Source organism: Falco rusticolus, chromosome 4 (genome assembly GCF_015220075.1).
Source record: "Falco rusticolus isolate bFalRus1 chromosome 4, bFalRus1.pri, whole genome shotgun sequence".
Taxonomy (NCBI): Eukaryota; Metazoa; Chordata; class Aves; order Falconiformes; family Falconidae; genus Falco; species Falco rusticolus.
In genome coordinates, this window is record NC_051190.1 from 103,291,691 (window position 1) to 103,304,153 (window position 12,463).

The 12,463-nt window shown below is 44.2% G+C and overlaps 1 protein-coding gene across 2 annotated transcripts in view; it reads left to right on the forward strand.

Moving 5' to 3' along the window:
• Positions 1–233: 233 nt before the first annotated feature.
• The window catches only part of SLC4A7 (solute carrier family 4 member 7), a 97,638-nt gene continuing 85,408 nt past the window's right edge, over positions 234–12,463 (forward strand). Inside the window, exon 1 of one of the 2 annotated variants that reach the window (XM_037383047.1) lies at positions 234–413. In XM_037383047.1, the coding sequence (XP_037238944.1) occupies positions 366–413 (48 nt within the window). In that variant the 5' untranslated portion in view covers positions 234–365. The remainder of the gene's footprint in view (positions 414–12,463) is intronic. The other variant, XM_037383049.1, reaches the window with a different exon arrangement.

Below are 12,463 nucleotides of genomic sequence, written 5' to 3' on the forward strand. Positions count from 1 at the left end.
CGCTGCTGCCGGTCCCAGGCCCGCCACGCGCCACCGCGTGTGACCGCGCCGCCCGCCGCCCCCCGCCCCCGCCCGCGCCGCAGCGCCGCGCCGGCCCCCGGGGGGCAGCGCCGGGCGGGGCGGGGCCGGGCGGGCGCCGCGCCCCTCCCATTGGCTGGCGGCGCTGCCGGTCGCGCGTGGGGCGGGGGGAGCGGGCGCGCCGAGGCGGTCTGGGCTCGGCCCCCGGCGCGGCGGAGCAGTCGCGGCCGCCCCGTCCCGAGGGCACCAGCGCCGCCCGCCTCCGCTAGGCAGCCAGCCGCGCAGCCCCGGCCCCCGCTCGCCGCTCGTTCCGGTCCTGCGCCCGGGCCGTATCGGCGGGAGCCGCGATGGAAGAGGAGCGGGCGGGCGAGCAGATGAGACCGTTGCTCACCACGGTAACGCGGGGGTGGGGTGCGGGGTGTGTGTGGGGCGCACAAAGGGCCGCTGCGGGACAGCGCCGCCCGCGTCGTGCGCGGGGCCGTCCCGCCTCGCTTTTGTCCGGGGAAGGGGTCGCGGCGGGGGCCCTCCTCCGGCTCCGCTCCCCTCCCTTCGGCGGCGGCGGGACGCGGAAGCAGCGCCGCAGGTAGCTGCGCGCCCCGGGCTCCCGGTCCCCCCCTCACCGCGGGGCGGGAGGGCGCAGGTGTGCCCGCGTGCCGGCCTCGTGCGCCCCCCCCCCCAACACCGGCGCGGCGGGAGCCTTTGTTCCGCAGGCGGCCCCGGGCGCCGTGGCGGTGCGCGCTGGGCGGCTGCCCCGTCCCCCCCCCTTCCTTTGTGAGGATCCCCGCGGGGCTGGTGCCGCCGGCGGTGGGCGGCGCGGCCGCCCCTGGCCTCGCCTTTCTGCCTGTCCCCGGCCCCGCTCGCTGACGAGTTCCTGGGCGAGGGCGAAGTGCGCACACATGGCCGGCGGCGAGCTGCCCGCGGCGCCGGGGCAGGTGGCGGGTGCGGGGCCCCTGGGGGCTGCTCGTCTTTCGGGGCGGGAGGGCGGGCGGTGCTCCTGGCGGCGGGCGGACAGAACCGGGGAGCGTGGGCTCGTTCCCTTCCCGGCCGGCGGCACGGTGCGGCAGGCATGTGCTGCCTGACTTCCTGTGCTACTGAGGAATACATGTGGCTCCACAGTTGTAATTTCCCCTCCCTTCGGATGACTCAAGGTCTGGATTTTGTTAATGAGGCTCTGAGCCCTCGCTCCGATGTTCTCCTCCAAGGCCCTTACTGAAAAGGTGTCGCACGGCAACTTGTTTTCCGTGCCCGGAGAGGAGGGATGTCTGGTTTGTGACACAAAGAACGCTGTGGCGGGCGGAGAAATAACGCTGAAAACACGTGAGTTTTCATCATCTTTCTGCTACCCTCCAAGGAGAGGCTTGAGTCACATTTGATAAAATTGGCAATAGTAATGAAGCACTCGTTTCCTGTGACATCAGTGCGTTTAGTGTGTCTTTCCTTTGTTATAACGGGAGCGTTGGCAACTTAGTGGTTCAGAGGTCCGTGAACTTTGCAGATTCCTCAGATTATTACAGTCTTTGTATGTTGGCTTCAGAAATTAATGTATGTGCTCACCTTTAAATGTTTCATAGATCTGTTAGAGATCGCTTCTCCACCTTCTTGACTCGACCCCAAAAAGACATCTCCCAATTCATGTTAGTTTGTTCCAGGATAAATTTTGGTAAGGGCAGACTGTTCAATATATTTAATTTGTATTAAAACTACCTTGCTTCTCTGTAAAAGCTATCTCTTAGCTGGCAGGAGAAAACTCCCATCTATTAAAGAGATGCCACGCTGTATGAAGCAAGTTGCAAAAGCATGAGGTTAAAGTGGAAGATGCTAATGGCTACCCTCAGGTGAATCCAAATGAGAAAAGGAGTGTGGGTTTCGTGAAAGTCGGCCTGTCCTGAGCACATTTGTTGGGCTTGGGCTTGGCAGGAGTTGTTTAGGTTCTGTAGTACCAGAAATTAACTAGAGGCTTTTGGGACAGAGGCATAAGCTACTGTACCACTGCACAGTCGTTCCTGATGTAGGTGTGGTGAAGTGGTGCTTGGTGGAGTGGTCCAAGTTGGTTTCCTCACAACAGTGATGCCTGGTCAGGAGCCTGACCTTGGCGCTGAAGTGTATTCAGGAGGTAACTGCAGCTGAGACAAAACTGAAATTGTTAGAGAGAGCGCAGAGGATGGGTAGGAACTAGAAAAAAGGAATTTCTAAGGAGGACACATGAAGCAAAGGGCTTAAAAGAGAGGACATGCTGATCTTTGGGCAGTTACCTAGTATAGCAGTGTTGGATTTGCTGTGGTATTTGTATGCAAGAGAGATAATTTTATATACATGAAAACTAATCCAAAGTTAGTCCAAAATACAAGCATTTTTGACAATACAGCTCAACTTGATTTTTCTAATCCTGTGCTTCTGGTAGTACAGGCCACCTTCCTGCTGGCAGAGCTTGCTGAAACTGCTTACATGTGCATAATTTTTTTCAGAAATAAATGTCTCTTTAAGATGAAAGGGCTTTGTAGAAAGTGTGAATCAAGTCTGAGAAGTTAAGTGCTGAGGTCTTAAATACAGAAACATAATCAAAGAACTCCCAAACACTTCCTTTTCTTCCTTCCTCCGGTGTCGGTAAATCAGTGTAATAAGTAAGCTCTGGTGCTTTTTGTGTGGAGGAGCATCTCTGTCAGTCAGGGCCCCCCTGGATATCTTTCATCTAAAGTATAAAATACACCCTTTAACCTTGTTTTGTATTTTAGGTCTGGTCTAAAAGAGGAGAATCATCGAGTCTTTAGGATATTGGTATTTTGAGGAGTCTGCTTGGTGGCAGTGTGTATGTGTAAGTCAGAAGGGGGAGGTGACACAAAATGCCTGCTGTGGTTATTCTGAAGATTGGCTGGACAGGGTGCTGGGCCATCTTGTCTAGACCGTGCTTTTGTCCAGAAAGATTGGACCAGATGATCCTTGAGGTCCCTTCCAACCTGGTATTCTGTGATTCTGTGGTTACAACTAGAGAGCCACCAATGATCGGAACATCTGGGACGAGTAGAGAATACAATAGGAAAAAAAATCACTGTGTAAATCCCTGGTTCTTTAATGCCGTGTGTACTATAAGCTGTTCTGCCCCTCATCTTAGACAAGATGCATTATTATTGGAAACGGTTTGCTGGTTCACTGAAGGGCAACCAGATACGTATTAGTTCTTAGATGAGAAATGATTGAACAGGCCAGGACTTGCCAGCCTGTTAGAGATGATGGGACAATGATATCGTAAGGCTCTATAAAGCTTATGTGAAGAGAGCAGGTGAAGATGGAAGAGGAGGCACACAGTCAAATCAGTTAGGTGCTAGGTTCAGGGCAAACAAAAGGAGCTGGTTCTTCACTCAGTGTAAGGAATTCACAGTTACACTTGCTATATGATGTGCACGCAAGAAGCTGTTGTGGATTTAAGGGGAGGTTGGGCAAGCAGAGGAAGATGGATGCATTGAGATGAGTAAATGGATGAGCAACAGCTTGAGGAAGTCTGAGTTGAAAATAGCTGGAAGTTGTGAGTGTAAGCAGCTGTTGAATGCTTGTCTTGTTTTTGTTCTTCCTTCAACAGCTACTTAGTTAGGGTCATTCTTTTTTTTGGTTTGTTTAAATAGGAGTGGAGCGTGTTAGTATATTGCTTTCTACACAGTGCTGAGTTTGACAGTTACAGTGGTGGTATTAAAATGCTTAATACTGTGTGCCAGTGATCTTTGTTCAAACTTTTATCAGTATGGTGTTCATTACCGGATAGTTCAGTGGGTTTCTTTGCAATACCTGTAAGTAGCATTTAAAACAATGTATATTGTAGTTTTGTCTCTAGGTATTTTGCAGGTAAGATTTTTCAAAACACTTTATCTTAAAAAAAAAAAAAGTATATGGAAACTTTTCTTTAGTATTTGATACTACTTCATGTATATCATAAAATGTTCACAAGTTCATAGACCATGCAGTATGGCTGAATAATGAGTTTGTTTCTTTGTATAGTCTTTCTTTCAATGAAACAAATCTGTTTTTATTGCTAATCTGCTGTAGGTGATGATAGAAATGAAAGTGGCTCTTGTTGGAGAAGGGCATATTTCCAGGCTTTTCCTTTTGGTTTTCCTAATCAAAGCATCGAAGTAATGTGGTCTGCCATATCTAACTGAAGAGGGCATTAGTGTCCCTGTGCTTTTTCTGAAGTGGCTATGTGGTTCGCTACCTCTTCTATTTTTTAACGGCTGTGCATGCACATTATCGGGTGGGGTTTAGACTTCCCTGTTCAACAGTGGTTGTGTTTCGGTGACAGCTTTGGGCTTTCACTTCAGGCTTCATTTGAAGACTTTTTCAGGTTCAGCCCACTTCACCAACACTATCATTGCCTCAGTGGGGTCTGTCCATTCCTTTATATTGATGCATCTTTTTAATGCAACAGTGTCTGGTACTTCATAAAAAAAACCGTGAAGGCTTATAGGAGTATAGGGTAACAGATATCAGAGCCACTTGAAATAAAAAAAAATGCAGAAATTGGTGAGAAGTATCCTAACTGTTAGAATCCGGTGGCAGTTATAACTTCAACAGTTTAATAATAAAAAATACAAAGTGCTTTTTCTCTGCAAGAAAAATCTTAAATATAACTTCATTTCCATGAATGGATTGCAAGGGTGAGCCAGGTATTTGGGGGCAGCTAGACTGGAATACATGGTTGCCAAACTAAGCTTTGGCCCAGTTAATGCGTTTCAGGGTAGCTTGGTAACTTTGCCTAGCTATGTAGTACTTCTCTTAGGTGATTATTGAAACAATTCCTATTAAAATATGTTCTAAGTCTTGATTTACCTTGCTGGTACTTTGTATGTAAGAATATAAGTAGCATCAGTACGGTAAAACAAAAGTTTTACAGAATTGACTACGTAATTCACATCTTTCCACTATCTTTGATGACTTACTGGTGTAGAAATTAAATAGTGGAAAGCATTCTTTTGTGTGAATATTGGCTTTCTTATTTGACATGTCACTATTGTGATGGTAAGTCAAATGACAGGTCTCTGAAGAATATCATGAGAATATTATGCTGGTATATATAAATATTTTTCATGTTAACTTGGTATTTGAACTGGTGTTGTCCCTTCGTGGCTGGACAGGGGTAACTGAGGGTATGTTTGTACTGCATAATTGAGGACTGTGCAGGAAACTTTCCTCCCCCACAAGTTTGTGGCATCTGGCTGAACACGTGCTCTCCACAAGTTAAAGCAGTACAGTTCTACTGACTGCTGTGGCAGTGCCCTAGCTAAATACCTCTGATAAGAGAAAATTTCACTAGCTTGACAAACTTGTAGTCTTGGATCTATGACTTTTAAGAGACAAGCTGCTTTTCTGTATTGTGCTGTTTGAGCAGGGTGCAACTTGACCTGTGCGCGCAGTGGGCTGTAAGTGATGTCTCTGACCACCTCTGGGTTAAAGTAAGTGTCTGTGCTGGCAGTCTTTTTGAGTTCTTAAAAAAAGTTACCGTGGCTGTCAAAAACTTGGTGTATCACCTAGGAACTTTCTTCAGGCTTCATTGCAGTAGTTCTGTTTGCTGTCCGAAATAAGCTGTAGGGTGTACTAAGTTGAGTAGTTGTTGCCTATTTCCACGGGATTGATATGTTTCTATAGGTGACTTGACGTGTCACCGTGATTGTTGTTGGCTTTTGAATATTGATATCCTTTACACGAGGATATCTGTTACATGAGATCTTTAGTGGCCCTGAAGTAGTACCTAGTAACTAGAACTGCTCTATAACTAGTGATTGATAAAATACAGAGTATAGCTTGAATATACAAAAACTTAGATAGAGGTCTCCAAAGAATACTGTCATGCTTTTGGTATAGTGTATTCTGGAATAATAAAGTTTAGGGACATTTCAAATTTTTTGCTAAAATTAAGATAGCTATCTAGCTAATGTTTTGAAATAGTGATATGAATAGTGGGATTCAAATGAGGTAAATAAGCAGATGGAGAAGAGCACCACAAACTTCTTCTTAACCCTCTAGGTCAGTATGTCTGAATGCAAAAAAGAGACTAGTGATTCTTCTACAGATGATCTTACAATGTTATTTAATAAGTATTAGTAAACTTACATTTGCACAACTAGCAGTAGGTGAAAATATTACATTACTTTAAAAAAAGTGCAACGTTTGAATTTAAAAAGTCAGTCCTGACACCTTTAGAAGCTTTTTTTTTTGTGTTACTGAGAATATACATCAATTATGCAAGCATGCATTATTTACCTTGCCAGCATATGTCAGTGGTTATTAGAAGGGATTGTCTGTGTTTGTGCTTGGCACCCTCGAGTTCCTCGTTTCACTGGGAGCTAAATTTGCAGCAGTAGAGCGGGCATGGCATGACAAAAGAAATGTGTATTTTAACCAGTAGATGGAGCCGTTTTAGTTACATATCGTTATGCCTATTTACCTGAGGTTTTCCAAACTTTGTTTCTGAAGTGTCTTGTCGGTCATTTTGTCTTTAGAGTATGGCTCATAGTTATCTATCATTACTTTGTCTACAGAGAAGACTAAATGTTTTATTCTTCCAATAACAGTGCCAGGATTGTACAGCAGCAAGGTTATTCCATTTTCATAAATGTGCAAAAAAGAGTGAATGTTTGTGCTGTATGGGAATTACAGTTATTTCTGTAAATTGTCCAGTGTCATGTGAGTAGCCATGTGCATCTTGTATTGCCTGAAGTAACGTTTCGGAATATTGATCCGCAGTGTTGTATCCGACAGTGTGGATGCTCTTGTGACTTCCACCCTGGAAAGGCTTTTAGCACAAACTGAGATTTCCCACCCGCTCTCTAGTGCTTTAAACTAAATTGACTCAAAGCTATGTAATGGAATGGTTGTCCTATTCGGGTGTACTGGCACAAGTTGTCTTTTCAGCAATGCTGGAGTGCTTCATAACCTTGAAACACCCCAGGCTTATTAATTTTAGCAAGTCCCATTTTAGTAGAAGTATTCGCAGTGCTGTACTTGTTGTATCATCTTGTATACTCCTTCAGCATGTGCTTTTCTAAAAGGTATATTTATGGTGTTTCTTAAGAGTTTGACTCTTTACCCTGTATTTGTACTTAGTAATGTACCTGATAGACCTTCCCTTTCCCCCACTCTTTCAGGTCTTCGTCACTGAAGACTGTTTTTGGTGAACACAGTATTAACTTGAAGAGTAGAACCGTATTCACATCTTCATTTTGAACTCTCTTAATCTATGGTATTTTGTGAGATATAGGTGTGTCATCTTCTTCCCCAGATACCTGCTGTGAGAGATTTTGAGATTTTTGTGACTCGGTTTTTGTTGATTTTTTTTTTTTTTTTTTGGTCTATTTACTCAATCTCATTGGAAGTTTAAATTTTCTACAAATGTTACAGAATGAATGCTGATACTTTTCATGAGACGTAGCTGTGCTGGAAGGCATCTAGACTTGTCTTGTTGGCAGTATGGCTGAGACAGTATCCTGAAATATCAAAATATTTTTAAAATTAAAAACAGACTTGGAAGTTTTTTTAACTGAGAGAGAGTCTTCAGTAGAAGTTTCCTGACTGGGCACCTGTTGTCAAAGTGGTGTGTCAGTTTAACAGAATTTCAGGAGTCTGCTTTCAAACGAACGGGAGCTTCCTGTGAATGAGGCATGTGGGCAGAGGCTGCAGAGATGAAGGGGGAATTAGTTACAGAGCAGCATCCCCCGCCCACCCCCCCCCACTGATGTATGTTGGAATTCTGCTGATTGACCTTCTGCTCTGGCCTCTGCCACTGTTCCTTCTACGGTACAGCTGTACTACCCACGGTCTGTTAGCTGAGGGCTGCTGTTAGCTGGGGGGGAACTGAGGACTCGTGAAAACTTGACTTTTTTCAGTTGTCTTTTCAGTATGGGGGCATGTGTGTATTGAGTGTGTATGTGAACAGCATGTCTTGAAAAACTACACTTCCCTAAAATGTAAAGTCAAAATTCTGCTCCCCAGCCCCCATTGTTGCGCTGACTATTCCTCTAGTTTTTCCATGACTAATGTCTACTAAATATATGCTGGCTGTGTCTTGACTGGGATCTATTCTGGGATGAAGAAAAAGACAGCTAAGTGATTGTGAATACCTAGCTTATGGCAAGGATAATCAACCTTTTTCTTTCCAACCAATTATTCCTTGCTAGAAGAAGCTAAGAATTTGCTTCAACGACGAATGTCACTCCTGAAAACCATGACTGTTTCAGTAGCAGTGTGTAACCAGAAGGCTAGAGAATCTCTAATCAGGCTGTCTTGTTTGTCTGTTTCACCAAAGAACAAAAGGAGGTTTGAGCAAACCTGTGTTCATAGAGGTGTTGTAATAAAATCTCGTTTGGTGTACATCTCTGGAATGTGATTGCTTCTCATGGAAGCAATCTGTTGCCATATTAAGAGATTCAGGCTGTTGTGTTCTGAATCTCAAAAGTCATGCTAAGTGGAAGCATGTGTGTTTTCTTCCTTTTAGTCAGGGTTATGAATAAGATAGTAAATCATATTTATTACTAACTGATCAGATGTCAAGTTCACGTTTAGAAGCCCCGATTCATTAGATCTGTAAGAAAAGGATATATAGCAGATGTTAGTGTGTAACACCTTGTTGTATGCAGATCTACTTTCTGTTCCGGTTGTATAATTTGTTTTGGAGGAAAAAAATAAAAATGTGATTTCTTCCCTTCATTCTGCCCTCCACATCCATTGTTAGTTTCAACTCTGTCAGAGCTTTGGCTTATCTAACTCCACCCCTGCGTGATTAGATAATGTCTGTGTATTCCTCCAGTCCTGCTTTCACCTTCCATGTTTTGCATTTGAGCTCAGTTACAGGTTCCATTTTTTTTTTTTTTTTTTTCCATGCTGGTCCATTGTCAGGCCTGCTTGAATTCCAGCATGCAGGAATCGTCCTGCTTGTGCTTTCAGGAGTCTATCGTTGAAGATCAGGCAGGTCTCACAGGCTTTCCAGTCACCCTTCATGGTAGTCTTCCGTGAGATTCTACCAAGAAGATCCCTGAACAAGCTGGAATCTGCTTTCCTGACTTGTCATATTGTAACTGTATGCACTGGGTCTTGCACTGTACACTGTACTGTTTGTCTTTCTCGCCTTTCTCAGGACCTTAAGCTCCACAATTTCATGGTTGCTTAGGGCAAGGCTGCTCTTGACTTCCACGTTTCTGGTACTGCCATGTTTGTGAGCAACGGGTCCAGCAGACCATCTTCACTAGTCATTGATCACTTGCACCAAGAATGATTTTTAACACACTCAAGAAATACCCTGGAGTGCTTGTGCTTGGCCACACACTTCCAGCATACCCCAGTGTGTACCTGCAATTGTGACACTTCCACCAGCTTTTGAATGAAGGCATCTTCTACTTCCCCTCCTTCAAAAGGAGGTCTGTAGCAGGCACCTAGCATAGCATCACCCATGTTGGACTGTTCTCTGATCCTTACAAATAAGGTCTTTGACTGTCTTGTCACTTGTTCAGAGCCAAGGAGTGTTTGTTGTAGCCAGCCCTTTGCATAGATTGAACCCCATGTTCCCCGACTTTACATTCTGGCTTTTCTCAAGTGCTTGTATCCATCCGTTGCAGTACTCCAGCCGTGAGCCACCCCGCTGTCACTAATTCCTGGAGGTTATAGCTCTGCAATGGTGCACGGACCAAGTCCTCCTGTTACTTCCCATGCCGTGTGTGCCAGCGTGGAAGCACGTGGGACAGGGTGCCCCAGGTGTGCCTCTTTCACAAGGGAAGCGCAAGAGCCTTTTGCCATGTGTTCCCTGTGACTTTGCTTCTCTGAAGTGTGACAGCCTTTCTCCACTGTGCCCAGTTTAAAGTCTTATTCACAAGCTTAATGCACTTTGTGGCAAAGATACTCCTGCCACGCTTTGTCCGATGGACCCTTGTTCCTGAAAGAGGTTCCTGTGGTCTTAGCGGTAAAAGCACTGCCAATAACCACGTATTGACCCTCTGCATGTATCTGCTCTGCCCTGAGCCTTTTGATTCTCACTGGAGAGACTGAGAAAGGCCACCTGGGCCTCTTCACCCTTGCCCTCGGTGCTCAGTAGCCACTTTTGATTTGCTCAGTGATAGCTTTTTGGAAGTGTCACTGGTGCTCATACAGATAAGCAGGAAAGTTTGAGGGCTAGATGAGCCTCGGCCTTTCCAAAATGTTACTCGGCGAGCAGCAGACCTTCTAGGACCTCATCCTTATCTCCCTTCTTGTGCAGTGTGTTCATCCCCTCTTGCAGCTCTCTCACCTGGCCACTCGCACCTCAGAGATAGCATACTACTCTATCAACAGCACCAGGGAGGAGCAGCAGATGCTCCCTGCAGCCCAGCACCTGGATGGTGACATCTTCCCTGTGCAGTTCTTGGAGCTGGGATCTGATGTGTGATGAGGGACAGCTGGTGCAGCTGGTGGTGGAGACTTCACCCTGTAACATGTCGCACAACCTTGGATGGTGTTTCAGGGCTCTTTGTAGCTTTGTCCTGTAAACTGCTGTCACATCTGTTGGCTGGCTCGCATGGCTGAGCCCTGGGAGGAGTTGTGCCCATGTTCATGTTCAACTATTAAACTTTACCATTTAGTTCTGTTCACCATATAGATTTAAAGCACATGTGCTTACATGAATGTTTTGTTCTGCTTGCAATTGGCTTCTGATAGACACATCATGTCAATATTATGTTAAACAACTCCATTATTGTAAGCTTGCTTGTAGTGACTGCTATTTGTGTAAGGCAGCTATTAATTAATAATAATCATTAATGGTTTTAGTTGGTGGGTGCCATTGTGTTGGCTGATGATGTTGTGTAACTTCTTGGCTTCTCAGCTTGGAGGGACCAAACAACAGATTTTCATGTTCATGTTTTGCCAGGTCATGTGCCCTGTAGTAATAGACATCTCTTTCCCTTACCTTGAAATACTTAATGAGGTATTTATTAAATGCTGTTATGTAAAGAGGGGACAGTTCTGCCATACTGGAGATGCTTCAATTGAAAAGACTAAATTTTCTCTGTGGTATCTGTGAACATAATTTGTTGCGGGTGAAAACACTGCAGCTTTGGTCTGTGTGCTAGGAATTACTTTCTTCACCTCTGTCTCTTTTATAGAGGGATTTGAACTGAATGATGCTACCGGTGCATACTAGTGCTAGCTAAAACTGGAGTATCTTCTTTTCCAGTTGCTCCCCAGAAAGAACACTTAAAAGAAGAAATCCTTCTCTGGGTTCTCTGATTTAATTTGTTGAAGTCAAAGGACTGACTGCAAGCTCTTTAATAAGCATTCTAAACAATAAGGTAGGATTATTTAGACTACTGCTGGATTTATTGCTTCTTTCTATTTGAAAGAAAAGCTATTGGGAAGATCATGTTTAAACAACCGCTCGTTTTAGGCTAGTGATTTTTTGCATTTTTTTTTTTTCCTTTGGCTTGTACAGTACTGTTGTGGAGATACACTATTATGTAAGCTCATGCATTTCTTTTACATGTCGAGCGTATTTCCAGACAGGCTTTGTGTATGAAAAAGGAAATGAGATGCTTCTTGGTGAATAGCCACAGTTGGTGTTACTGTTGGTGGTAAATTCATTTTGTTTGTCAAATGACTACACCCTACCAGCCATGTATTTTAAAACTGTTTATATAAAAACAAACAGATAGCATCTGATTATTACTACTATTATTATTATTATGACTCATTTAAGGAAGTGATAAAACTTAGGAGTAGCAGAGATCCTTTCCTTTTTTAGCTTGATTTTTTTATTAGCATTGCTGTGCTTGCCTGCCATTGAGAGATATCAAAAAGGAAATAAAGGAGCCAGATACTCTTGTAGTTAATATTTGGTTGAATTGCAGATAGTTAGGTAATGATAGGTTGGAGACATATGTTTCAGGTTATAAATTAAGGGTATCGAACCAGTTATTGGACAGTTTTAATTTTAGATTCTAAATACAGGCAAGTTCATTAAACATTTTCTGACTGATTTTTGTGGAAATTCTGGAATTTTTAAAACTGCTGATGTATGCCAATTAAAAAAGGAAGAACATCAACCAGTTTTTGGTGCTGTGTGGTTTGTTTGTTTGTTTGTTTGTGTTTTTTTTTTTTTTTTTTTTTGTGGTGGTGGTGGGTGTCCTGGTTTTGGCATTAGTGTTGCCACCCATTACCTGCCTTGATTCTGCTGATGCTGTATAAAATGCTTGCAGTGTTTTTGTAACCAGAGCTTGTTTTCAGTATATTTTGTATTGTACTTTGCTTACTTTTACTGAAATAGGTAACTGTATGTGATTCTGTGTAGGGTAAGTATAAATATGCTTGGGTCTTGTTTTATGCCCAGATGCTCTAGGTAGAGCTTCAGCTGAGAAAGGTTAGTTTATTGAGAAGTTGAGAGTATTTTTCCTTAAAGTCAGTATTTTGAAAATAAACGTTCATTCACAGTAAAACTATAGAT